Raw genomic sequence first — 27,822 nt, 5'->3', positions numbered from 1 at the left:
CTTCAGTGGGAGCTGTTGACATAAAACTGTTATGTTTTCCTTCCCTTTGCAGGAAAATATCCTGTACGCTTATAACACATCTCAGAAAGAGCAACAGCACTGCCTTCTGATCAAAGGTCAGCTGTACTTCACCGTCTCCCTGACTCTACCGAGCTTTCCTTACGGGCAGGGCCTGTGCACTCTCATGGATCACAGGTCCGAATAAACAATGACTGTGAGGATGGCGGCTTTATCTTAGACGACAATGGAACTTACAAGGAGTCGTTTCCATATAATTTGCTCTTTTTCCTCTGGGTCAAATCGTAGTACTGTTCAATGGGATAGCCCCTGAGAAGGAAGAAAAACAAAGCGATTTCACTTTCTGAAGCAGTTATCCGCCGATCCCATATCTGCATCTTAGAGGAATACCGGGGTTATGCTGTCTCTTCAAAACTCACTTGGATAAAAAGAATTCTGTAAGTGAAAAACTTAAGGATGCACGTGTGTACGTTTGTTTACGTAGCCGTCTCTTGGTGTGTTTTCATAAGGAGAAAAGGTGAGGGATTGGGAGAGACTGGAAAGTTGAGATCGAAATTCACCTGGCTGACTTAATGTGAGGTAAGATTAATGATGATGATGGCATTTGTTAAGCGCTTACTATGTGCCACGCACTGTTCTAGGTGCCGGGGGAGATACAAGGTAATCAGGTTGTCCCACGTGGGGCTCACAATCTTATTCCCCATTTTATAAATGACGTAACTGAAGCTCAGAGAAGTGAAGTGACTTGCCCAAAGTCTCCCAGCTGACAAGTGGCGGAGCCGGGATTAGAACCCACGACCTCTGACTCCCAAGCCCGTGCTCTTTCCACTGAGCCACGCTGCTTCCAGATTGACCTCCAACCCTTCCCCAACCTGCCCCGAATGTGGGCCGGGAAGAGAACCTGGGTATTGTCCTGCAAAGCCAACCAGCAGCCGGTTGGCCTGAGATATGAGCCGGTCACCCCCCGGGGTATCCTGGGCAGACCCAGGCCACCTGTTTCACTCGCTGTGTAGGTACTGACCCAAGAGAAGCTGCGATTTTGGGCCTCGTTCTTCCAAAGACAGATTGCATCCTGGGAAAAGCTTGAGGGGACTCTATCCTGCCCCGTAATAATAATAATGTTGGTATTAAGCGCTTCCTCTGTGCCCAGCACTGTTCTAAGCGCTGGGGCATATACAGGGTAATCAGGTTGTCCCACGTGGGGCTCACAGTCTTAATCCTCATTTTACAAATGATGTAACCGAGGCACCGAGAAATCAAGTGACTTGCCCAAAGTCACAGAGCTGACAGGTGGCGGCGCCGGGATTAGAACCCGTGACCTCTGACTCCTAAACCCGGGCTCTTTCCACTGAGCCACGCGGCTTCACATCCACATCTGAAACGTGAGCCAGGCAAGCCCCGGCCTGGAGATTCCAGTTACGGAGCCGGGGTGGGGAGAGGAGGCTACGGCTGGTGACTTTTCCATCTACACAGGGTAAAAGTGCTGTGCTGTGCTGTTCAGACTGCTGCCCCTCTCCTCCTTCCCACCCTGGCTCAGTCCCATCCCGCGGCTTTGGTGATGTTGCTATTTGTTAAGCGCTTAATACAATGCCTGGCACGTAGTAAGTGCCGGGGCAGATACAAGGTAACTGGGCTGGACACGCTCCCTGTCCCACTTGGAGCTCACAGCTTTAATCCCCATTTTTACAGATGAGGGAACTGAGGCATAGGGCAGTTGAGTGACTTGCCCAAGGTCACCCAGTAGATGAGTGGCGGAGCTGGGATTAGAACCCAGGTCCTCTAACTCCCACCCCGTGCTCTTAAAAGGAAGCAGCGTGGCTTAGTGGAAAGAGCACGCGCTCGGGAGTCAGAGGTCGTGGGCTCTAATCCTGGCTCAGCCACTTGTCTGCTGTGTGACCTTGGGCAAGCCGCTTAACTTCTCTGTGCCTCAGTTACCTCGTCTGTAAATGGGCATTAAGACTTTGAGCGCCGGGGGGACAACCTGATTTCCTTGTATCTACCCCAGTGCTTAGAACAATGCTTGGCACATAGTACGCATCTAATAAATACCCTGATTATTATCATTCTTATTTCCACTAGGCCTTGTTGCTTCTCAGAGTTTATCACGGAAGCTGGTGTGTGGTAGAATAAACCTGCCATTAGAAACTGTTGGCAGGAAGATAGGCTTTGGATAGAGAGGATTACTGGGGGATTTCTTCCTTTTAATTTTTTTTTTCTTTTAGGAAATTAACCTGCCAAGATGATGAGCCACTAGTGGGGATTCTATGACATTCAAGTGGCTGATGGAAGACTGCAAGAGAGCTGTGATCAGCAGAGCGTCTGCAAACTGACTGAGCCTGTGTGGGCCAGAATGACCTTTTCTGTTGAAAAGACAGAGTCTTGATACGAATGCTTCCTCTTCTGGTGCCTTCAAGTCTCATTTCAGAAAATCACCCAGGAGAGCCGTCCTTCGCCCACTCCAATCCGGCTTTCCTTCGAGAAGGTGAGAATCTGACATTAGCCATGACCTCTCTTCTATTGACTCTTCTTTTTCCAGCTGATTTCTCTTCTCTATTTTTCACTGTGAACGTTGCGCCGTTTGAGAATGAAAGTCTATTTGGCTTACAGCGTCTATTGTGGCTCTAAATCATGACACAGGTTTCTGAAGAACCCAGCCGTGACCCCTCCTGAGGTCTGTCACGACACCGATCCTCTAATCTCAAACACGGAGTTCAGTACGGAGTTATACACCGGCGCTGACGGTTATTGTTGGTGTTTAATAAGCACCGATAGGGTTTCCAACCTTTTTTTAAATGGACCGTAGAAAGCGCTGGGGTGGATACAAGATAATCAGCTTGGCCACAGTCCACGTCCCACATGGGGCTCCCAGTCGTAATTCCCATTTTAAAGATGGGGTAACTGAGGCACAGAAAAGCGAAATGACTTTCCCAAGGTCACCCACCGGACAAGTGGCGGAACCGCTTGCCCTTTGCTTTGGTTCCGTGTTCTGAGTTCTTTAACGGGCTTCTGATTTGTGGCGGAGGAAAGAAATGTTTCAATTTACAAAGTGAAAGAAAAATCAAGCGTACCATCCTTTAAACACGATACCAGAAGTCTACCTACCTGGGCCATGAATCTCCACCAAACCCATAATGTTGGCGCCCTTTACTGAGGAGAGGAGGAGGCTCAGATTTTGGTCTGTGATCTGCTGGCAGGGTCACTGGGGCAATGCCACCGTATTCCCGTTCTGATCCCCACGGCAGCCTGCTCACTTGAAGTGATTTTCTTAACTCCCGATACCTGTGAATGATGAAGATAATTATAACGAGATACATTAGCTTACTAAGTGCCAACCCCTGTGGTAAATGCTGGAGTAGATTTAAGACTATCCAGTTGGATATAGTCTTTATCCTGCCCAGAATCCAAGAGATAAGGGAGAACAGGCATCTTGTTCCCATTTCACAGAGGAGGAAAGTGAGATACAGAGAGGTTAAGTGACTTGCCCAAGGTCACACAACAGGCTAGCGGCAGAGTTGAGATATGAACCCAGATCTCCCTGGGTTCCCTCCCCCCTCCCCCCACCACTTGACCACACTGCCCATCAGCCGTTTTTCGGACATTCTGAAATAGCACCGGAAGCTGGACATTCATGAACTTCGATTCATATTTACTGAGTGCTGACTGTGTACAGAGCACTGTACTAAGCGCTTGGGAGAGCACAATACAACAATAAACAAACAGATTCCCTGCCCACAACGAGCTTCTGGGCACTAGCACTAGTTTCAGAGGCAGGTAGAAAATATGATAGTAACAGTAATGTCGGTATTTGTTAAGCGCTTACTATGTGCAGAACGCCGTTCTAAGCACTGGGGTAGATACAGGGTAATCAGGTTGTCCCACGGGAGGCTCACAGACTTAATCCCCATTTTACAGATGAGGGAACTGAGGTGCAGAGCAGGGAAGTGACTCGCCCACAGTCTCAAAGCTGACAAGTGGCAAAGCGGGGATTCGAACCCACGCCCTTTGACTCCCAAGCCCGGGCTCTTTCTGATTGACTGACTGACTGCTCACGGCAGGAATCACTAATTTCACAGGGGTCAGGGGACCTAGAGAGGAGGGACCCAGGTGACTGTCTCAAGTCAGCGGCCCCGTCTCAATCCTGCTCCACGCGCCTCCGTTGCCCAAAGTCACAGAGCTGACGGGTGGCGGAGCCGGGATTAGAACCCATGACCTCTGACTCCTAAGCCCGGGCTCTTTCCACTGAGCCACGCTACTTCTCTAAATATGCAGAGAACATGTCCGGGAAGGGAAAGACAATGAGCATCTGAGGGAGAGAGCCCTAGAGGAGCCCTTCATAGAGGACCTATAAAATCCCACCTCCTCCAGGAAGCCTTCCTTAATTAATTCACAACCACCTAGTTGACCTATTAGCCGCTTATGTATTTAACGTGTAGTCTCAGCACTTCGGGACCTCTGCACGTCTGTCTATTCAATTATTTATTAACCTACTTCAATCTGATTTATCCACATTACTTCTTAACGTATTGTAATTTCTCCACACCCCATGATTTGTAAATAATTGCTGTTTATCCATCTCCCTGATTAGACTGTACACTTAATAATAATGTTGGTATTTGTTGAGCGCTTACTATGTGCGGAGCACCGTTCTAAGCGCTGGGGAAGATACAGGGTCATCAGGTTGTCCCACGTGAGGCTCACAGTCTTCACCTCCATTTTCCAGACGAGGGAAATGAGGCGCAGAGAAGTCAAGTGACTTGCCCACAGTCTCAAAGCTGACGAGTGGCAGAGGCGGGATTCGAACCCGTGACCTCGGACTCCCAAGCCCGGGCTCGTTCCACTGAGCCACGCTGCTTCCTACACTTCTCGTGGGCAGGGAACGTGCTTTGGTTCCGTGGTACTCTCCCAAGGGTTTATGCTTTGGTTCCGTGGTACTCTCCCGAGGGCTTATTCCGGTGTTTCGCGTTCAGTAGACGTTCAGTAAATAACATCGATCGATTGCCTGCCGATGGTAGCCACGCTGGATTAGCCCATCAGAATTCCAGCGCAATGCCGGATGAGAAGCAAAGCAGCTTGATAATAATAATAATAATAATGATGTTGGTATTTGTTAAGCGCTTACTATGTGCCGAGCACTGTTCTAAGCGCTGGGGTAGACATAGGGGAATGAGGTTGTCCCACGTGGGGCTCACAGTCTTAATCCCCATTTTACAGATGAGGGAACTGAGGCACAGAGAAGTTAAGTGACTCGCCCACAGTCACACAGCCGACAAGTAGCAGAGCTGGGATTCGAACTCATGAGCCCTGACTCCAAAGCCCGTGCTCTTTCCACTGAGCCACGCTGCTCCTCGATCCTTGATCTGGTGGCTAGAACACCTGGGAGTCGGAAGGGTTTGAATCCCGGCTCCACCGCTTGTCTTGTGACCTGGGCCGAGTCATGTCACTTCTCTGCGGCTCAGCTCCCGTATCAGTAAAAGGGGGATTAAGACCGTGAGCCTTAGGTGGGAAAGGGACTGCGTCCGATCCGATTTGTTTGATCCACCCCGGGGCTAAGTACAGTACCTGGCACATAGTAAGTGCTCAGCACAGGCCACAGTTATTATTATTATTACCCATACACTGGAGAGCCTGAAATTTTTCCGGGATTAAGGTTATGGAGCTCTGCCCTCTTGGTCCAACCCTGACTAGGAATGTTGACTGGGTGGATGAGGGAGGACGTGCCTCTTGTCTCCTCACAGGGCCCTCCCCTCTCCAAGGAGAGGATGCTGGGGACGGGGGTGGGGTGGTGGCACTTGTGACACCCTAAACTTTTCCCCGATTCTCACACTGGCAGCACCCCACCCTCCCTCCGGCCCCGAGCGTCCGGCTGGGAAGCGAGAGGGGGGGTCTAGGCAGGGACTGTGTCTGTTTATTGTTGTATCGTACTCTCCCCCCTGCTTAGTACGGCGCTCTGCAAACAGTAAGCGCTCAATAAATACGATCGACGGGCTGCTCACTGCAGGGATCACTGATTTCACAGGGGTTAGGGGACCTAGAAAGGAGGGACCCAGGTGACTGTCTCAAGTCAGCGGCCCCCTCTCAATCCTGCTCCACACGCCTCCGTCACTTCCCGTCCCACAGGCTCACGACTGGATTTCCGGCAGGCAGGCGAATTACACGACGACGTCCCCTTCTTGAGGATACAACTAACGATATGCTCCAGAATGTCGGGTCGGTGGGGAACCCTGCCCTGGCCTCCATTCTCCTGGATTTGCCTGTCTCCCCCCCAGCGATTAGTACAGGGCCCGGCACCTGGTAAACGCTTAACCGATGCCATTATTATTATGATTTCTTCCCAGAGGAAACGTGTGGTCCAAGGAGAAGAACCTTTCTACCGGGGAAAGCCGGGGATCGTTCTCGTGACCCCTTGCGACCCTTCCAGCCTGCTGCCTCCCAAATGGACCCGGCCATGCCGATGACACTAGGGAAGGGGTAACAAGGAGGAGGAGGAGAAGAGAAGGGTTAGGGCACGGGTAGAACCAGGGGGCATGTACCCCGCTGGTGCCCATGAAAGCTTAACGACCCTCTCAGCCTCACACCTCAGGTCTTTGGGAGCCACAGGACTCTTCTCCTCAGTGGAAAGAGCATGGGCTTGGGAGCCAGAGGTCACGGGTTCGAATCCTGGCTCTGCCACTTCATTCAATAGTACTTACCGAGCGCTCACTATGTGCAGAGCACTGTACTAAGCACTTGGAATGTACAAATCGGCAACAGATAGAGACGGTCCCTGCCTTACGGTCTAATCGGGGGAGACGGACGGACGAGAACAATGGCGATAAATAGAGTCGAGGGGAAGAACATCTCATTAAAACAATAGAAAATAAATAGAATCAGGGTGATGTACATCTTATTAAACAAAATAAATAGGGTGATGAAGATCTATACAGTTGAGCGGACGAGTACGGTGCTGAGGGGATGGGACGGGAGGGGGGAGGAGCAGAGGGAAACGGGGGAGAAGAGGGTTTAGCTGCGGAGAGGTGAAGGGGGGGTAGAGGGAGCAGAGGGAAAAGGATTTGTCAGCTGTGTGACTGTGGGCGAGTCGCTTCACTTCTCTGGGCCTCAGTTCCCTCATCTGTAAAATGGGGATTAAGACTGTGAGCCTCACGGGGGACAATCTGTATCTACCCCAGCACGTAGAACGGTGCTCTGCACATAGTAAGCGCTTAACAGATACCAACATTATTATTATTACCCCGATCTCTGATGCCACTCACCTCGTGGCATCGTTTGGGAGGTGCCCACCACACGATCCCCCTGGAAGTCCCACCCCTGAGTAGCTGCACTCAGCCGCTTGGATCTGCTCTGAGGATGCGGTCTGATGCCGAAGGCCTGCGTCACCAGAGCGGCTAGCGGCGGTCACAGGCAAATCCTGTCCCACTGCAAACTATTTTCCTACGACCAGAGAAGTGGTCAAACCCAGGATTTAGTTCCTATGGAAACAGAACAAACCTATTTAATGGGCGTAATCCGAGTGTTTAAGGTTAAAATAAAAGGTCACGCTTAAATGGAAAATGGGTTAATACTTCAGTATCTAATCGCAATCCGCTATTTGCGGAGCTAATGATCAGTAAGCTGAACCTCTGGGAGATGTTAATGAATCATTCATGTTGGCTTCAATTTACTGGTAATCGAACTGCAGGAAATCATTAAGGTTATAAACTAAACCTTAACCTTCAGTAGCCATATTAATCGGTTTGTTCATTAAGACTGGGCTGTTGTTTTTTTTAATTTTGTTTTTAAACTGCAGGTCACACAAACAATCTGCTTTTGGAAATTAGAACTTTTCACAACCTTGGAAGCGAGTCTTCACAGAAAGGAAAATAATGCCTCAACCTAAGAGTTAAATTTTGGAACAATCAGTCTCAGCCCCAACACATTTGCTTGTTCATTGTTCTTTAAATTAAACTAACGGCTCTTAATGACGCCACACACTGTTAGGTGGCTGTGGTGACAAATCTCACAAATTTAGAAATATTGGACCGCTCTCTGACCTGTCGGCTAATACTACCTTGATTTCCAAGTTAAAAATTAACTAAAATTAACATTAATTAATTAGCGTTCTAAGTTGAGCATTAATGAAAGCTTAATGCTCAAACGGACCGGATTCCCGAAAGAGGCCAGAAATAGAGGGAGAAACAGCAGCGAAATGGAAGCCTGGGTTGGGCAGATTAGTAATTGTTGGCAAGCGTCCTTAAATGACATCTGACTTGGAAACCTTGCCGGGAGTGAGTGAGGTCAGCTAAATTGAAAGTAAGAACTTGTGCGCATTGGGCCTTGTTGTACATTTGGGGAGAGGAGTTGAGGGATGAGACAAAAAGAGGTTTATATTAACGTCACTTAAAATTGGTTTATTAGTGGCAAGTCTCCAGAGAAAATCCACTGCTTTAGCATTTATCTCTAAGGAGTTCAGTACCTAACAGACATTGAGTTCAGCCTTGAGGAAACTGACACACAAGGACATTAAGCAATTTACACTGAATAAGGCACCGGCCGGGTTAGAATTAAACCAAGTTTTGGAGTCTCAATCTAGAGCTCTATCGGCCTCTTTTTGAAGATAAATGTTTGGATGGGTTTCAAATTGAATGGCGGCAAGCAGCGGTGACATAGAAATCCGAGAGTGGTCGTGAACTAGGAAGTGGAAAGGGACGGAAGAGCAAGGGAAACTGAAGAACAGAAAGGCAGCAAAACTCGAATCCTTGATCCATTGGAGATTAGGTGGGAAAAGGGGAAAGGCGGGCGGCGGGAGGCTGAGCTGATGCCAGAGGTGGAGAAGAGGGTTGAGGGGTAGTTAATCTGTTGGTTGTTCCTTTTCTTCATATTTTCCCCCCTTCTCCAAAGGAACGGGGGGGGGGGGGGGGGGGGGGCCTAAACAATGTAACTTATCTTGGGAGGCAGGAGAGAAGATGAATAGGAATTACGTGGTGGTTCTGATTGTCTGAGGATTGACTGGGGTGCAATTAGTCAATGAGTCCATCCTATTTATTGAGTGCTTTCTGTGTGTAAAGCACTGTATTAAGTCCTGGGGCAAGTACAATACAATAATAAACAGGCACTCCCCGCCCATAAGAGCTTACAGTCTAGAGGGGGGAAATTAGTTACTATAAATGTGTAACACCAACCTTAATTCTTTTGACAGGGGTTAAGAATCACAGACAAGGGTTGATGTGATCCCACAGAACTACAGTGGGCGGGGAACATGTTTACCAACTCTTTTATAGTGCACTTTTCCAAGTGCTTAGTTTGATGCTCTACATACAGTAAATGCGCAATATATACGATTGGAAACTGCATCTTTCTATTCCTGGGATCTTATTTTGTGATCCCATGTAAACTACTTTACCCCTTGGGTTTGATTTCTCATCTGAAAAGCAGGAACACCACCTGCCCTTGGGGATGTCACAATTAATGCTATTTATTGAGAACCTAATATATGTGGAGCACTGTCCTTAGCAGTCGGTCATTCAGTCATTGTGTTTATTGAGCGCTTACTATGTGCAGAGCACTGTACTAAGCACTTGCCCTCGTGCTGGTCTCCGGAAGAGCAAACAGCAATGAATGAAGGAGAGGGATGGAGAGGGTCTCTCCGCAGGGCACCGAGGAGAAAATCTCACTGGGCCCCAGTTGGGTGGGAGGCCATGAGCAGTTGAGGTGGGGAGCCTGGAGCCTGGAGGTGCTGTGACGTCTTCCCTCCGGCTCTGCCCGCCTGCCTGTCTCTGATTTTACCTCTCTCTTACCCTTCCCTATGGAAAATGCCTTTGGTCTTGGCCCCTCTGTGAGCTGTCAGAGTAGCAGATCCCAGGAAAAGCATCCCACTTGACCCCCATGCACAGAAACGTGGGCAACTGCTCGCTGCGGCAGTGACCTCCCCGAAATCCCTGAGATGCACACGAGCATTATGACCCCCTCATGTAGTCCCGTCCGGGTGGAGATACGGCAAGCAAGTGGTGACTGCAGTCGAAACAGTCTTTGCAGCTGCCGTAGCAACTTGACATGATCCTCAGTTCGACAACCTCTTTTCACTCTCACATTTTAGTCTATCCCTAAGTCTTGTCCCTTTTTCCTCTACAACATTTCCAGGATCCTTCCTTCCTCTCCATCCAGACAGCCCATCAGCCTGGGCCAGGCACTTGTCATATCCTCATTTATAGCATTAGCCTCATTACAGATCTCCTAGCTTCCAATCTCTCCCCTCTCCCACCCACACTTCATTCTGCCACCTAGATTGTTTTCCTAAAACATCCACACATGTCCTCCCTTCTCTTCAAAAACCTTCAGTGGTTACCCATTCTTCTCCGCATCACTCCGAGACTCCTGTCCACTGACTCTGTAAGACGCTTCATCCGCTCTGTCTTCCTACCCACTCTTCTCTCCCACCGCAATCTAGTTGACGCTCTTCGTTCCCCCAAACTGACCTCACTGTGCCTCAGACTCGATTCTCCCATCTCTGACCCCCGGCTCACCCCCTTCCTCTTATCTGGAACTCCCTTTCCTCTTTCAATCTGCCAGACCTCAGTTTTCCCCATTTTTAAAAGTCCTTCTGAAATTCCACTTCCTACAGGAAGCTTTCCCTGATTAATTTTTCTTCTTCCCACTCACAACCTCCCACTGCACTTTTATTACTTAAGCACATTATCTCTGTAAACTAGTCAATAATATTTGGGTTCCTGCTGTGTTTAGAGAACCTTACTTGGTGCTTGGGATAGTATAGTATAGAGTAAATAGCCACGATTCTGGCCCTCCAGGAGCTTAAAAATCTAGCAGGAGAGGCAGGAACTAAAAAATAGTTTACTGATAGGAACAAAGTAGCTATGTAGGTGAATGCTTCAGTCACACTGTATGTCTGCAATGATGTGGCGTCACCTCGAAACTCTCCCTTTGCTTTTCCCCCCTCTCCCTGCTCCACAGCACTTATGTATATAGCTATAATTCTATTTATTTATATTGATTCCTGTTTACTTGTTTTGATGACTATCCCCCCTCCCCCCCACCAGACTGTAAACCCTGTTGTGGGCAGAGATTGTCTCTCTTTATCGTGCTATTGTACTTTCCAAGTGCTTAGTACAGTGCTCTGCACACAGTAAGCACTCAATTAATACGCCCGAAAGAAAGAATGAATATAATATAACAATATAACACACATTCCCTACTCACAATGAGCTTATAGTCTAGAGGGAGAGACAGGTATGTATATATATGTGTGCATACAGGTGTATATGCCGGTGTGTGGGTGTGTGCATCTACTGCACTTGAGTACAATACAGTTAATAATCAGGAGGTCTGCCCTCAAGGAGTTTACAGTTTAGTGGGAGAAAAACACTGAAATAATTTCCAGATAGGATGGAGAAATAGATTTTACCTGACTATTATTAAGAGCTTGCTTTTGGGTCAGTTTGCTTATAGATCAAGCACACAAGACAATCAGAGCAAACCCAGGCCCTGTCCCGCTCTGGAGAGATAAACAGGTTTAAAAACCGAATAAGCTTAGAAAGGCAGAGAATTCCCAGCTTTCCCAGAGATAAGCACTTCATAAACTCAGTGCAAGGGGTTGAGCTTCCCCTTTTCAATCACTGAACGTGAGGGTGATGCTTTCCTCATCCCCCGGTTAAGGGATTAAAAGTGGCCTACATAAACTCCCTCTGCCATTTTTTGAAAGTCTGGAGAGCCTGGTGAAGGAGCAGAGATGCTGGGAAGGCAGACTTTGGGAACTGAAGAAGAAAGTCTCTCAGGGGAAACTAGTCCAGTGTGCAGTGGCATTCTGGGGACCAACCTCTGAACTGCCCTGCCCTAACTGACAATTCCAGTCGTGACACAAAGTGGGATAGGATTGTATTCAGTAATTTTCTTCAACTTTTTGCGCCTATGCTAAATATGTTTCAAATAAGAGGGCCAGAAAACGAGCAAAATAAGACTAAAAGAATGACTAAATGGGGCTCTAAGGCAGATTCAGACTGCCAGTAGTCCAGCAGTTACATTCTTTGGAAACTTGGGGCTAAGGAGGACTTGTGTTCCAGTACACACACCGTGACTGACAGAAGCAATGACGTCTGAGCTCGCCTTCCAATGTGTTCGACAAAGATGCACTTGCCCCCAGCTTTCTAACCAAAATGCATGCTGAAAATACACATTATGGGATATAGGTGTGTTTTAGCAACCTTCTGTGTGCCAGAATGGGGTCATACCAGGCCATCCTAGCTGTCTTGTCAGTTTCTATAACCACAGGACACTGTCACCATTACTCATTCCCCATCCCCCAGGACTACGGTATCCTGAGCTACCATGTTACGTTTCTGAATGCCCTGGAAACTTTCCTCCGTCTCTTCCTGCATCTGCTTAGGTGGCCGGGATGGTGGCCACGGTGGTTGGACCTAAAACCACTACACTGTGGCTCCAGCTAGTCCGGAGAACCCAGCTCACATCACATCCTCTTATTCAATCTACCCCTAAATCCTGTCGGTTCAACCTTCACAAAGATCGCGAGAATCCGCCCTTTCCTCTCCATCCGAACTGCTACTGCATTAATCCAAGATGTGATCCTACCCCGCCTTGATTACTCTAACAGCCTTCTTGCTGTCCTGCTTGCCTCCTGTCTCTCCCCACTCCACTCTAAACTTCACTCTGCTGCCCGGATCATTTTTCTACAGAAATGTTCGGTCCATGTTTCCCCACTCCTCAAGAACCTCCAGCGGTGGCCCATCCACCTCTGCATCAAACAGAACTCAATCACCTTTCCCCCCCACCTCACCTCGCTACTCTCCTACTACAACCCAGCCCGCATTCTTCACTCCTCTAACGCTAACCCGCTCGATGTACCTCGGTCTCGTCTATCTCACCACCGACCTCTTGCCCACATCCCGCCTCTTGCCCGGGATGCCTTCCCTCTTCACATCCAACAGTTACTCTTCCCACCTTTAAAACTTTACTGAAGGCACATCTCCTCCAAGATGCCTTCCCTGACTAAGCCCTCATGTCCTCTTTTCCCACTCCCTTCTGCTCGGCCCGAGTTCCTCCCTTTGCTCCCCTCCCTCCCCCCAGCTCTGCTGCACTTAGGTGCATATTTCTAATTTATTTATTTCTAGTAATGTCTGTCTCCCCCTTTCGACTGCAGACTCGTTGTGGGCAGGGAATGTGTCAGTTATACTGTTGTGTTGTACTCTCCCAAGCGCTTAATGCAGTGCTCTGCCCAGAGTAAGCATTCAATAAACACTCTTGATCGATCTACTTCCGAGGTCCTTCAAATCCTCCAAACTCTGTGAAATGGCAGCTGATGACATCCTTAGGTTTTTACCTTTAATTCAAAAGGACATCACGATGAACGTTAAATGGGAGGATGAGTAATCACTCCTATACATGTGTACCCAATTGATGATCTTGACCCCCCCCAGTTATACAAATGTAGGTTTCAATCAATAGTACTTGAATGCTTACTGGCACCCCTTAATGTAAGCTCCTTGTGGCCTGGGAACGTCTATTCTCTCTCTATATCTTAAGCATCTTTATAGATTCATTCAATCCTATTCATTAAGTGCTTACTGTGTGCAGAGCACTGTACTGTGTGCTTGGGAGACTGCAATACAATAGACGCGTTCCCTGCAGACAATGAGCTTAAAGTGCTGGGCGCTCAATAAATGCTACTCATTCTAGAAGGATGACCACCCCCAGTAAGAAAAGGGAAATGAGAGTTTTCCAAAAGCCTAGGCTGATTTCTTGAAACCTTTTCTGCAGAAGAAGTGTGACAGGGAGGAACAGATTCAGTCAATAAACCTCTTAAAATAAAAATCTTTAAGAAATGTAGATAAATCTGTAAAAGAGCTGACCCCTCTTCGGGTCCAAATTATGGTACTGATTAATGAACAAACTCGTGACCTTATTTTAGGTTGGCCTGCCAGCCCGGTGAAATATTGTTCACTTAAAGCTTGTTTTTTTCCCCTAAAACGATGACTCATTTGTTCACTTCAGCTTTTTCACAGCATCCACAAAAAACTCTTATTTCTTCAGGTTTAATAATAATAATGTTGGTATTTTTTAAGCGCTTACTATGTGCAGATCACTGTTCTAAGCTCTGGGGAAGATACAGGGTAATCAGGTTGTCCCACGTGAGGGTCACAGTTAATCCCCATTTTATTCGTTCATTCAATAGTGTTTATTGAGCGCTTACTCTGTGCAGAGCACTGTACTAAGCGCTTGGAATGTACAAATGGGTAACAGATAGAGACAGTCCCTGCCCTTTGACGGGCTTACGGTCTAATCGGGGGAGACGGACAGACGAGAACAATAGCGATAAATAGAATCGAGAATAGCAATAAACAGAATCAGATGAGCGAACTGCGGCACAGAGAAGTGAAGTGACTTGCCCACAGTCACCCAGCTGCCAAGTGGCAGAGCCGGGATTCGAACCCATGACCTCTGACTCCCGAGCCCGGGCTCTTTCCACTGAGCTCTTCCCTCTCCTAGATTCTCAGTTACCGTATTGACACGTGAGTTCCCCACATCCTAGATACGAGCGCTGTTTCCAAGACACTTTCCGAATGGTCAGTTGCCGGGTTATGGTTTGAGGATTACAGTTTTCCTTCAGATCTTTTCTGTGACAGCGTACCTCGGAACGATGAAGACCAGCCCCGTCTATCACCAAGTATAGCTCTGCGAAAGTCTTTTCCCTTTACCTGGACTGTGACGACGTTAGTCGTGACGGTGTCCGTAGTGGCGTCAGGATCTCGTTGGATTTAAAGGTATCCGATAAAGTGTCCGCTCCTTCAAGTTCTCTGTAATAATAGGGCAGGCCCCGCAACACTTCCATGCTTCCCAGTTAAAATACCTGCTCTGGAAAGGAAAAGAAGGGATTTCACTCATTCATTCAATAGTATTTATTGAGCGCTTACTATGTGCAGAGCACCGTACTAAGCGCTTGGAATGTACAAATCGGTAACAGAGACGGTCCCTGCCCTTTGACGCGCTTACGGTCTAGTCGGGGGAGACGGACAGACGAGAACAATAGCAATAAATAGAATCTGGGGATGAACATCTCATTAAAACAATAGCAAATAAATAGAATTAAGGCGATGTACATTTCATTAACAAAATAAATAGGGTAATGAAAATAGGACCCAGGGTTTGGTGTCGTCTGCTCAATTGTATATATCTTCATCATCCTATTTATTTTGTTTGATTAATGAGATGTACATCACCCTGATTCTATTTATTTGCCATTGTTTTTATGAGATGTCCTTCCCCTCGACTCTATTTATCGCCACTGTTCTCGTCTGTCCGTCTCCCCCGATTGACCGAAAGCCCGTCAAACGGCAGGGACCGTCTCTATCTGTTGCCGATTTGTACATTCCAAGCGCTTAGTACAGCGCTCTGCACATAGTAAGTGTTCAATAAATAAATACTATTGAATGGTCAACCAGCTCTCAGTTACTCAAACCACTTAAGCCAGGCAGGGCAGCTCAGAAATGCAGGGACCTTATCCTGAATTGTTAGGAAACTCTGCCCGGGGCAGGGCCTGCCTTTCAACCCCAACAGGTTCATTCGCTTATGAGGACAATGTACTCTCAGGTCGCAATACACGCGACACAGATAAAACCTTCAAAGTCATCACCGCAGGAACGAATGAGAACCGGAAATTGACTCCGATGGGAAAAAAATGAATTAAATGAAGCAAGGATGCTTTCGTGCTTTCGAATCCCGGCTCTGCCACTTGTCATCTTTGTGACTGTGGGCAAGTCACTTCACTTCTCTGTGCCTCAGTTCCCTCATCTGGAAAATGGGGATTAACCGTGAGCCTCACGTGGGACAACCTGATGACCCTGTATCTACCCCAGCGCTTAGAACAGTGCTCTGCACGTAGTAAGCGCTTAACAAATACCAACATTATTATTATTATTGTTATTTTCCATTTCCCATGTCGATGGATTTTTTAAAGTCACAAATTCAGTTCTATCCACCCCAGCGCCTAAAACAGTGCTCGGCACGTAGTGAGTGCTTAAACAAATACCACCACCATCATCGTCGTCGTCGTTCAGAAGACCATCCGATCAATTTTTCTTTCCTTTCCAAAGATTACAGAGGTGAGATACCTGGGGTGTTTGTGAAATGCTCACATTGTGCCAAGCACTGGGGGAGATGCAAGATAATCCGGTCAGACACAGTAGAAGCAGCGTAGCTCAGTGGAAAGAACACGGGCTTGGGAATCAGAGGTGGTGGGTTCTAATCCCGGCTCTGCCACTTGTCAGCTGTGTGACTTTGGGCAAGCCAGTTCACTTCTCTGTGCCTCAGTTACCTCATCCGGAAAATGGGGATGAAGACTGTGAGCCCAACGTGGGACCACCCGATTACCTTGTAACTCCCCCAGTGCTTAGAACAGTGTTTGGCACATAGAAAATGCTTAACAAATACTATCATTATTACTATTATTAGTCCCTTTCCTACATGGAGCTTGCCATCTAGGGGGAAGGGAGAGGAGATAGATAATAATAATAATAATAATTATGAGTGTATCTGTTAGGCATCTCCTATTTGCCAGGCATTGTACTGAGTGCTGGGATAGATGCAAGATTAGACTGTAAGCCCACCGTTGGGCAGGGATTGTCTCCATCTGTTGCCGAATTGTACATTCCAAGTGCTTAGTACGGTGCTCTGCACATAGTAAGCGCTCAATAAATACTATTGAATGAATGAATGAATACAAGGTAATTGGGGGAGCCCAGTCCCACGTGGGGCTCACAGTCTCAATCCCCATTTTCCAGACGAGGAAGCTGAGGCCCAGAGAAGTGAAGTGAGTTGCCCATGGTCACCCAGCAGACAAGCTGCAGGGGCGGGATTAGAACCCGTGACCTTCTGACTCCCAGGCCCTTGCTCTATCCTCTAGACCGCGCTATTGAATCTCCCTTTGACCGACGAGGAAGTTGGGAGCACCAAGGGAAGCGACCTGCCCAGGACCAGCCTCCAGGCAAGTGGGCAGAGCTGAGACTAGAATCCAGGTGCTCTGTCTCCCAGCCCCCTGCTCCTTCCGTTCCCATTCTGGGAGACGATGGGCTCGGGAGTCAGAGGTCATGGGTTCTAATCCCGGCTCCGCCACTTGTCAGCTGCGTGACTTGGGGCAAGTCACTTCACTTTTCTGGGCCTCGGTTACTTCATCTGTAAAATGGGGATGAAGACTGTGAGCCCCGCATGGAGCAACCTGATCACCTTGTATCTACCCCAGCGCTTAGAACGGTGTCTGGCGCATAGCAAGCGCTTAACAAATACCAACATTATCATTATTACTGTTCTTTGTGCCTCAGTTACCTCATCCGGAAAATGGGGATTAAAACTGTGAGCCCCACGTGGGACAACCTGATGACCTTGTATCCACCCCAGCGCTTAGAACAGTGCTTGGCACATAGTAAGCGCTTAACAAATACCAGCACTATTATTGTTATTCTCTGTGCCTCAGTTACCTCATCTGTCATCTGGGGATGAAGACTGTGAGCCCCACGTGGGACAACCTGATGACCTTGTATCCACCCCAGCGCTTAGAACAGGGCTTGGCACATAGTAAGCGCTTAACCAACGCCATCATTATTATTATTAGAACGTGACCCGGGAGTTCGGGGACGGGGGGGGGGGTTACCGAGGCTCACGGGCAGGGTGGTCCGGTGCTGCGGGGAGACCCTGCGGGCCTCGCGGGGCGGCGGTCAGGGCCGGGGCTGGCTAGGCCGGAAGGACGGGCCGCGGCGACACAACAATCGACCAACAATGGGGATCGAAAAGGTAACTAGGGCCGAGGCGACGACGACAACACAACGGCCGACCGTGCCGGGGACTACGGGGACCGCGCTCACCACTTCCCCCTTCCTGCTCGACCTCTCCAAGTTTCTAAGTCTCTCTTGTCTCTCAGTCTCTCTCTCTCCACACGCCTGCTCTCTTCATTTAATAATAATAATAATAATAATGTTGGTATTTGTTAAGCGCTTACTATGTGCCAAGCACTGTTCTGAGGGCTGGGGTAGATATCCCGGCTCCGCCACTTGCTGCTGTGGGACCTCGGGCAAGTCACTTCACTTCTCTGTGCCTCTCTGTCAAATGGGGATGAAGACTGTGAGCCCCATGTGGGACAACTTGATTAGTCTGCATCTACCCCAGCGCTTAGAACAGTGCCTGGCGCATAGTAAGCGCTTAACAAATACCACAATCATTATTATTACCAGGTCATCAGGTTGTCCCACGTAGGACTCACAGGCTTCAACCCCATTTGACAGATGAGGTGACTGAGGCCCAGAGACGTTAAGTGTCTTTGCCCACGGTCACACAGCTGACAGGCGGCGGAGCAGGGATTAGAACCCATGATCTCTGACTCTGAAGCCCGGATTCTTTCCGCTAACTTTCTCTCCCACCCACATGTAAGTAATAATGATAATAATTTTGGTGTTTATTAAGCACTTACTATGTGCCGAGCAACGTTCTAAGCGCTGGGTAGATACAAGGTCATCAGGTTGTCCCACGTGGGGCTCACAGTCTTCAGTCGTATTTACTGAGCTCTTACTATGGGCAGAACACTCGACTAAGCGCTTGGAATGAACAACTGAGCAACAGATAGAGACCATCCCTGCCCAGTGACGGGCTCACCGTTTAGGGGAAGCAGCGTGGCTCAGTGGAAAGTTCCCGGGCTTGGGAGTCCGAGGTCATGGGTTCGAATTCCGGCTCTGCCACCTGTCAGCTGTGTGACTGTGGGCAAGTCACTTCACTTCTCTGGGCCTCAGTTGCCTCATCTGTAAAATGGGGCTTAAGACTGTGAGCCTCACGTGGGACAACCTGATTACCCTGTATTTACCCCGGCGCTTAGAACAGTGCTCTGCACAGAGTAAGCACTTAACGAATACCAACATTATTATTATTATTATTATTATTAAATGGGGGAGACGGATGGCAGAGCAAAACGGAACAAAACAAAACAAGACAACATCATCAGGATAAGTAGAATCACGGAACTATATACCTCATTAACAAAATAAATAGGGTAACAAATAATATATACAAATGAGCACAGTGCGGAGGGGAGGGGAAGGGGGAAGAGAAAAGGGTTGCAGGGGAAGGGGAGGGGACGAGGAGCAGAAGGAAAGGGAGGGCTCAGTGTGGGAAGGCCTCCTGGAGGAGGTGAGCCCTCAGTAGGGCTTTGAAGAGAGGAAGAGAGCTGGTTTGGTGGACATGAGGACATAGGGGAAGCAGCGAGGCTCAGTGGCAAGAGCCCGGGCTTGGGAGTCAGATGTCATGGGTTCGAAGCCCAACTCTGCCACTTGACAGCTCTGTGACTGTGGACAAGTCACTTCACTTCTCTGTGCCTCAGCTCCCTCATCTGTAAAATGGGGATTAAAACCGTGAGCCCCACGTGGGACAACCTGATTACCTTGTATCCACCTCAGCGCTTAGAACAGTGCTCGGCACATAGTAAGCGCTTAACAAATACCATCGTCATTATTATTATTATTATATAAGCTAGGGTCAAACACAGTCCAGCCCCCACATGGGGTTTACAGTCTTAATCCCTTTTTTATAACCCCCGGTCTGTCAGACGTGAGGGTGGAGAGAATTTCAGGCCAGAGGGAGGACGTGAGCCAGAGGTCAGAGGGGAGAGAGATGAGATCGAGGCATGGGGAACAGTCTGGGGTTAGAGGAGTGAAATGTGTGGGCCGGGTCGAAGTAGAGGAAGATCAACAGGGTAGGTAGAATGGGGAGAGCTAATAAAGGGCCTGAAACTCGGATTTGTTCCATTTATTCATTCCCCGCTCAGCCCCACAGCACTTACGTACACGGGCCTGGGTGACAGCAGAACCTGGCTTCTAATCCCCGCTCCATCATTTGTCTGCTCTGTGATCTCGGACAAGTCACTTCACTTCTCTGGGCCTCAGTTACCTCATCTGTAAAATGGGGGTTGACTGTGAGCCTCATGTAGGACACGGAATGTGTCTAAACTGATTAACTTGTATCTACCCCAGCGCTTAGTAGAGTGTCTGGCACACCAGAGAAGCAGCGTGGCTCAGTGGAAGGAGCCCAGGCTTGGGAGTCAGAGGTCACGGGTTTGAATCCCAGCTCTGCCGCTTGGCAGCTGTGTGACTGTGGGCAAGTCACTTCACTTCTCTGGGCCTCAGTTCCCTCATCTGTAAAATGGGGATTAAGACTGTGAGCCTCACGTGGGACAACCTGATTACCCTGTATCTACCCCAGCATTTAGAACAGTGCTCTGCACATAGTAAGCGCTTAACAAATACCAACAGTATTACTTAACAAATATCATAAAAAATGGCATCTATCAAGCGCACATTGTGTTCTGAGCACTGTCTAAGCACTTGAGAGAATACAACAGTTGGTCGATAACGTTCCCTGCCCCTGAGGAGCATACAGTTTTGAGGACCTTACAGTTTAGAGAACATAAATACTTAATAGATATCAGCGTGGCATAGTGGATAGAGCACGGACCTGAGAGTCAGCAGGTCATGGGTTCTAATCCTGACTGCCACTTGTCTGCTTTGTGGCCTTGGTCAAGTCACTTCATTTCTCTGTGCCTCAATTCCCTCATCTGTAAAATGGGGATTGAGAATGTGAGCCCCACGTAGGACAGGGACTGTATCCAACCCAATTTGCTTATATTCGTCCCAGTGCTCAGTACGGTGTCCGGCAACGTAGTACGTCCTTAACAAATACCCTATCATTATTAATAGTAAGTATCATAGCTAGCCAATTCAAAAAATGTTCTGCATAAACACTAATTTAGAAACATAATTCCTATTTTAATTTACCAGCAGACCATGCTGTCACCATGCATGTAGTACACATTTAGCACTTAATAAGTGCTTTATAAAGAATAAATATATTTTACTCTCCTAAGTGCTTAGTACAGTGTTTTGTACACACTAAGCACTCAATGAATGAGATTGAAATGGTGCGCACTGCACAGTAGTAATACAAATTGTCAAATACAGATTGTCAATTCTATGATGTTTCCAGTGGCAATATAGGGGTCCAAAAGCTGGACAGTGAAAAAACAGGATAGAAAGAACGTCGATTCTTTTGAAATGCGGGATTGGAGAAGGCTTTTGTGACTACCTCGGACAGCCTGAAAACCAAACAAATGGATTTTGGACCAAATTAAGTGGTCTTTGAAAAGCCAAATGACAAATTAGATTAGCATATTTTGGACTCATGATCAGGGGGACTAATTCTCTGGAGAAGACCCAGAAAAATCCAGGGAAAACGTGGAAGAGACAGACCAGCAGCTAAATAACAGAAGAACCATTAGAAAGGGCACGGATTATGGCAGAGGACAGGCCGCCTGGAGAAAATATATCCGTAGACTCTCTATGAATCGGAAACGTCTCGACGGCACTTGATGATAATAATGTGCAGGTACAAGCAATCGATAAAAAAAATTAATTCTGATTCCATAGGTGCCTACTTTTCATTTTGAGCATGGTGGGCAAGAATAAGGTGGGCTTTTAAGGGAGAGCGGGCAGAAGAAGGATTAGGAATGGCAGACGGCCTTCGAAGAGCTAAAGAGGCAAAAATATCTGATTTAGGGTCTTTATAGTCTACTCAGAAATTCTTAGCTCTTTCCAGTTTAAAAAGCCGGTGGGGATGGAAACAGTAACTATGATCCCTCAGCTAAGAACCTACAGGGTCAGTGAGTGAAAAACACCCTGGATCCTCATCTGTCTTCCACACCCATGTGGGGGCCAGGACGGGAGAGGCAGTAACAGGCAAGAGACCCAGAGTGACCCTTCCCCCTCATCTTCCTCCCCCCAGCTCTTGAGGGAGCCCCGTGATTGCTCTGACTTTGGGGCTGTGGAAATAGAGAGGGGTCTCTCTGCGGCTTCCAGGCCCAGGCCCGGGCCCTTGTCTTGGGGAAGCCTTCATGGAAAGGATCCTCAGGCTGTTTCTCCCCGGCTACTGCCGCTGCAGGGATGAGACGCTTCCGCCATTGCCCTTGGCGACGGCAAGGTCGCGGGAGCGACTGGGACGCTCAGCTCCAGGCAGAGTGGGGCGTCAAAGCTGCCTGTTTCAGATGCAGCTCCGGCCTAGCGTCGTAAGCCCGGAAGGGACCTAAAAAAGGCTAGGTTTCACCCCAGAGGCGGGTATAAACCTGAACCCAGCAGGGAAGACCGACTCCTCCCCGCTAGTCCCAGCCCGGCCTAGTGCATAGTGCACGGGCCTGGGAGTCAGACGGTCCTGGGTTCTACTTCCGGCTCTTGTCTGCTGCGTGAACTTGGACGAGTCACTTCATTTCTCTGGGCCTCAGTTACCGTAAATATAAAATGGGCATAGAGACTGTGAGCCCCATGTGGGACAGGGACTGTATTCGACCTGATATTCTTGTATCTATCCCAGAACTTTAGAACAGTGCTTGACACCTAGTAAGTGCTTAAATACCACCATCATTGTTATTATTATTATTTTAAAGTCCCAGTGGCTGCTGAGAAATGCAGGCGATCAGTCCCTTTGCTTCCTGGGAGGGGGAGCGGACCAGAAGCCGTCAAGAACAGTCGCCAAAGAGGCCCAGAGAGACCCTTCTCCCTCATCTTCCTCTCCCTGCTCTTGTCATATAACTCCCTTGCCAACCTCCCACCATCCCTCTGATTCCGTAGTTTGAGAAGCAGTATGTCCTAGTGGCTAGAGCACGGGCCTGGAAGTCAGAAGAATCTGGGTTCTAATCCCAGCTCTGCCAGTTGTCTGCTAAGTCATCTTGGGCCAGTCTCTTCACTTCTCTGGGCCTCAGTTCCCTCATCTGTAAAATGGGGGTTAAGACCGGGAGCCCTACGTGGGACGTGGACTGTGGCCAATCTGATTAACTGGCATCTACTCCAGCACTTAGTACAGTGGCTGGCGCGTAGTAAGCGCTTAACAGATACAATTTAAAAAACACACACACTGCTCTTACCAAAGGTTGGATGTAACTGCACAGTCTCAGTTGGTGAGACCCCAGAGGAAGGAGACTTTGATAATTACTGATTAGAACTGATTCTAGTGTTTAAGTAAACACAGCTCTTGGAGGGAGGAAGAGTCTTTGTTTAGAAATGACTGCGGATTGTGAATAGTTCTGAGTGATAATAATAGCTTTAATAATTATTGTTATTCATTCGTTCATTCAGTAGTATTTATTGAGCGCTTACTATATGCAGAGCACTGTACTGAGCTCTTGGAATGCACAATTCGGCAACAGATAGAGACAATCCCTGCCCACCGACGGGCTTACAGTCTAATCGGGGGGGAAGGACGGACAAAGACAAGACAACTTAATTGCAATAAATAGAATCAAGGGGTTGTACGCCTCATTAACGAAATAAATGTGATTAAGATCTTCTTATGTTAACATTGGGATAGATGCAGGACAATCAGATTGGATGAGGTCCCCGTCTCACACAGGACTCACAATCTAAGGGGGAGGAAGAATAGGACTCATCCCCATTTTACGGATGAGAAGACTGAAGTTCAGAGAGGTTAAGTGACTTACCCGTGACCCTGCAACGGTCTAGTGGCGGAGGTGGGATTAGAACCCAAGGTCTCCTGCCTCCCCGGTCCCCTGCTCTTTCCGCTGGTTCCCGCTGCCTCCCCGAAGACCGGCTTCTGTCCTACTTTGTTCCGGCAGGAGGTGACGGGACTTCTCCAGGATCAGACCGCTGCAGGAACCCCGGATCTTCTGGTCTTATACAGGCTCTGGGCCTCGTGAGTCTTTGGTTGGGCTCACTGCCACTCCAGCTGGGTCATGGGGTTTCCGCCCCATGCTGAGCTCTTTGTTTGCATTTGATCTGCCAGTGGTGTTTCCTTCCACATCTACAGGTGTGGACACGGAGCAACGTTAGCTCCTGGGAGCCACTTTGTCTGATCTTCAGTCTGTCGGCTGTATTTCCTGAGCACTGAGCCTAGCGGATAGAGCCCAGGCTTGGGAGTCAGAGGGACCTGGACTCTGAACCCGGCTCCGCCGCTTGTCTGCTGCGCGACCTTGGGCAAGTCACTTCACTTCTCTGGGCCTCAGTTGCCCCATCTGTAAAATGGGGATTAAGACTGGGAGCCCCTCATGGGACAGGGGACTGTGTCCAACCTGATTAGCTGGTATCTACCCCCGCGCTTAGAACGGTGCTTGACACATAGTAAACGCTTCACAAGTACCATCATTATTAGTATCGCTGTTCCTGTGTGCAGAGCACTGTTCTCAGCGCTTGGGAGAGTACAATATAACAATATAACAGACAGGTCCCCTGCCCACAGCGAGCTTGTTCGCACAGAGAAGCAGCATGGTCTAGTGGATAGAGCCCGGGTCTGGGAGTCAGAAGGTCCTGGGTTCTAATCCCAGCTCCTCCACTTGTCTGCTGTGTGGCCTTAGGCAAGCCACTTCACTTCTCTGTGCCCCAGTTGCCTCATCTTTAAAATGGGGATTAAGACTGGGAGTCCCATGCCGGACAGGGACTACGTTCAACCCGATTCGCTTGTATCCACCCCAACGCTTAGTACAGTGCCTGGCACATAGTAAGCCCTCAACAAATACCATGATTATTATTATTATCAGGACCAGATTGGAATGATCTGTTCCACATCTTCAGATCGAAAATCACCTTGTGATCTGTCTGGCTGTGAGTTGCTCAGCAGATCTTGCAAGGCTGATTTTTGTTTTTCTCTCAGGGTCCTGGTTTGTGAAATTCAAATTCTAACGATTCGATTCAAAATACGAAAGAGCATACTTAAAGATTTTCATTTAAGTCCATAGTCGAGCTGATAGTCTCGTCAGTGATATCACCGTGTCTTCATTTTGGGACTAGAGTGAAGGTAGGTTGTCGAGGAAAGTGTGGAGTCCAGATTTTGCTTGGGAAGAAAACAAGGCTTCAGGGATGATTTAGTGTCTCTAATGATGTCATCCATAATGCTACAGGGAGAAAAGCTTTAGCGGGTTTGATTGGCAAGTGAAGGAGTCATCCGTCTTCAGAAAGTCAACCACCCCGTGATAAATTCGCCCTGGCACCGTGCCCACCGTGCCCTATCAGACGGCAGCCGTTTCCCACTTGTGACGGTGGAAATATCCAAGATTGACAAAAGAAGGAGATTGAAGGGACAGTATTTAAAATGTCACCCACCCAGACCGAAATCCAAAGGGCTTAATTTAGCATGACGGGTTTTAATCAATGAAAGTGAAAAAGTGAAAAGGTTGTGGCTTGGCATCGGATGAAATAATGTTTTTGTTCCTGGGTTGGAAATAACCTGATTGGGGACAAAATCCCAGAAATTAATTAGACCTAGGACTTTAACAGGAGTAAACTAGAAGCGACTGTATTTTCCCACAGTTACGGTGCAGGAATCTCATGTAGATTTGAACTGCAGATGCTTTTAAAGTTTGATAGTTTTGCGACTGTTTTGGCTCCTCAATGATCCACTTTACCTATTTCCCCTTATTTCCCACCACGTTTTAAAAAATAAACGTTAACTATGCAAGTTTTCCTTTCTTAGAAACTAAAAATGATTCACTTTCTTTCCGTGTCTGCTCTGCATTTCCTCATATGCCATTATTTATGTAAGTGAAGAAGGTTGCAATATAATAATAATAATAGCAATGATTATCATAATGATGACATTGGTTAAGTGCTTACTACGTGCCAGGCACTGTTCTAAATGTTGGGGTAGATACAAGATAATCGGGTTGGACAAAGTCTCTGTCCCATATAGGACTCACAGTCTTAATTCCCATTTTACGGATGAGGGAACCGAGGCCCAGAGAAGTGAGCCCATCTATGGACACATCTCTCTCAGAATGAAAATACTATTGAATGAAATGGTCTGGTAGTGGATCCATTGAGTTTTCTGGGTCAAAATCTGGAAGTGGTCGACGCAGTAAAGTCGAATCTCCACCCTCGATTCTCTCCCGTGCCGTTGCCGCCCAGCACGGGGGAGTTCTGACTTGTAGCAGATGGCTTTCCACTCGCTAGCCCCTTGCCCAAGCTAGGAATGGAAAGGATAGGCTTCTGCTTGACTCTCCCTCCCATAGTCCAGACTGGTAGAGTACTGGAAACTCTCCAGGTGCGACCCCGAGAGGGGCTCGAGTTTCTGGAGTCCTTTCCCGTCACCAGGTGCTAAAATTGTTATTAAAGCAGGAATCGTTTGCTAATTAGAGGATTCCCGGTCTTGTCTACTCGTTGCTAAGGCAACATTCCCTTGAACTTGGATTTTCACCTTCCATTCATCCCACCCTCAATGTGCGTATTGATACTTACTGATCTTAGTTATGTCTTTCTCCCCCTCTGCATTGTAAGGTCTCTTGTGGTGAGGGAACTCTGACAAACTGTACTCTCGCAAGTGCTCCGCACGTGGTAAGCGCTCGATAAATACAATTGATAGATTAATTGCTATTAAATGAATAACAGGCAAACTACCTGTGCGTTTGCTCTTGTTACTTTTAGGTCAACGTCTCAGGCACTGGGAGATTTGTAGGGGTGCCTGATCCAGGGTATAGATCCAACAATAAATGAATCAGGCTGCAACTTCCCCGACTGCTTAATAAATTGAGCCGAAGAGCAAAGCAGCCCCTCCGTTAATTTGATCAATTTTGATCGCCAGACTGGATCACACAGACCCTCAATCCCTCTCTTTCACTGTGGCGTTGTTGTTTTTTCGGTTGACTTTTATTTATTAGTTACTTTTATCCTTTTCGCTTTATGTAGGCACAGTTCCAGAATTCCTCAGATAAAAGCTCCGTTCCCACTACTAGGAAAAATAGTATCTTATTGCTGGTCAATGCAGAAAAATGTCAGAATTGTTTCAGAAGCGATGTCTCCCACCAATAGAAGTTTTCCAAGTGGGTCTGGAAAGGCAGTTATTTTTGCCCTGTTTTTGTTGCATCCAATTCTGGATTGGAAGCAGCTTGGCTCAGTGGAAAAAGCCCGGGCTGGGGAGTCAGAGGTCATGGGTTCGTAACCCGGCTCTGCCCCTTGTCAGCTGTGTGACTGTGGGCAAGTCACTTCCCTTCTCTGTGTCTCAGTTATCTCATCTGTAAAATGGGGATGAAGACTGTGAGCCTCACGTGGGACAACCTGATGACCCTGTATCTACCCCAGCGCTTAGAAGAGTGCTCTGCACGTAGTAAGCGCTTAACAAATACCAACATTATTATTATTATTATTGTTGAAATTCCTAAAATTTAGATTAATTGGGATTTAGGTGACGAGATTAGTTCATTCCATAATATTTGTGTGTTTTTAAGTCATGATTTTTTTCTGCAATAATGGGTGTGATGCCATAACCTACGCTTGCACGTTTAAAATCTCTTTTATTATTTGAGAATCGAGAATTCAAGTCGATTGTGCAAAAAACCGGAGACTTTCTTTGCCCTCTTGTGGCTAAGAGAGCTTTTGCAGTGATGTCTTCAATGGACCTGTCATCCAACAGAATTTGGAGAGCATATTTTCTGGGCTTAACCACTACATTTGTAAAAGTGAATTTGTCAAATTATTTTGTGGCCTATCATTTTCTAATCGATGGCATTCTACGTTACAGATGGTGAACTACTCTTCCCGTAGGAGCCTGTACCTCGCTCTTCACCGAAAGCAGCACGGCGAAGCGGATAGAGCGCGGGCCTGGGAGTTAGAAAGTCATGGGTTCCAATCCCGGTTCCACCACTATTCTGCTGTGCTACCTCGGGCAGGTCACTTCACTTTCCTGGGCCTCGCTTACCTCATCTGTAAAATGAGGATTAAGACTGGGAGCCCTACGTGGGACAGGGACCGTGCCCAACCCGATTTGCTTGTACCCACCCCAGCG

At 47.9% G+C, this 27,822-nt stretch overlaps 1 protein-coding gene, 1 long non-coding RNA gene and 1 other non-coding gene across 4 annotated transcripts in view; 1 reads left to right on the top strand and 2 right to left on the bottom strand.

The window, feature by feature from the left end:
- C8H7orf31 (chromosome 8 C7orf31 homolog) overlaps positions 1–17,717 on the bottom strand; it is a 46,031-nt gene extending 28,314 nt beyond the window's left edge. For both annotated transcript variants that reach the window (XM_029070069.1, XM_029070071.1), the window contains exons 1-4: positions 17,663–17,717; positions 14,715–14,871; positions 3,121–3,297; positions 256–327 (exon numbers count right to left, since the gene is read on the bottom strand). In XM_029070069.1, the coding sequence (XP_028925902.1) occupies positions 256–327; positions 3,121–3,297; positions 14,715–14,848 (383 nt within the window). In that variant the 5' untranslated portion in view covers positions 14,849–14,871; positions 17,663–17,717. The remainder of the gene's footprint in view (positions 1–255; positions 328–3,120; positions 3,298–14,714; positions 14,872–17,662) is intronic.
- On the top strand, positions 324–27,696 carry LOC114813676. Its single transcript, XR_003761399.2, has 3 exons — positions 324–455; positions 2,241–2,500; positions 27,559–27,696. It is a non-coding gene; the product is annotated as an uncharacterized LOC114813676 (long non-coding RNA).
- LOC114814021 lies at positions 25,965–26,103 on the bottom strand. Its single transcript, XR_003761764.1, has one exon. It is a non-coding gene; the product is annotated as a small nucleolar RNA SNORA7 (small nucleolar RNA).
- Positions 27,697–27,822: the final 126 nt, after the last annotated feature.

This window comes from Ornithorhynchus anatinus, chromosome 8 (assembly GCF_004115215.2).
Source record: "Ornithorhynchus anatinus isolate Pmale09 chromosome 8, mOrnAna1.pri.v4, whole genome shotgun sequence".
Lineage (NCBI taxonomy): Eukaryota > Metazoa > Chordata > Mammalia > Monotremata > Ornithorhynchidae > Ornithorhynchus > Ornithorhynchus anatinus.
Note: the sequence above shows the minus strand (reverse complement) of the source record. Positions and strands in the feature narration are given on the sequence as shown.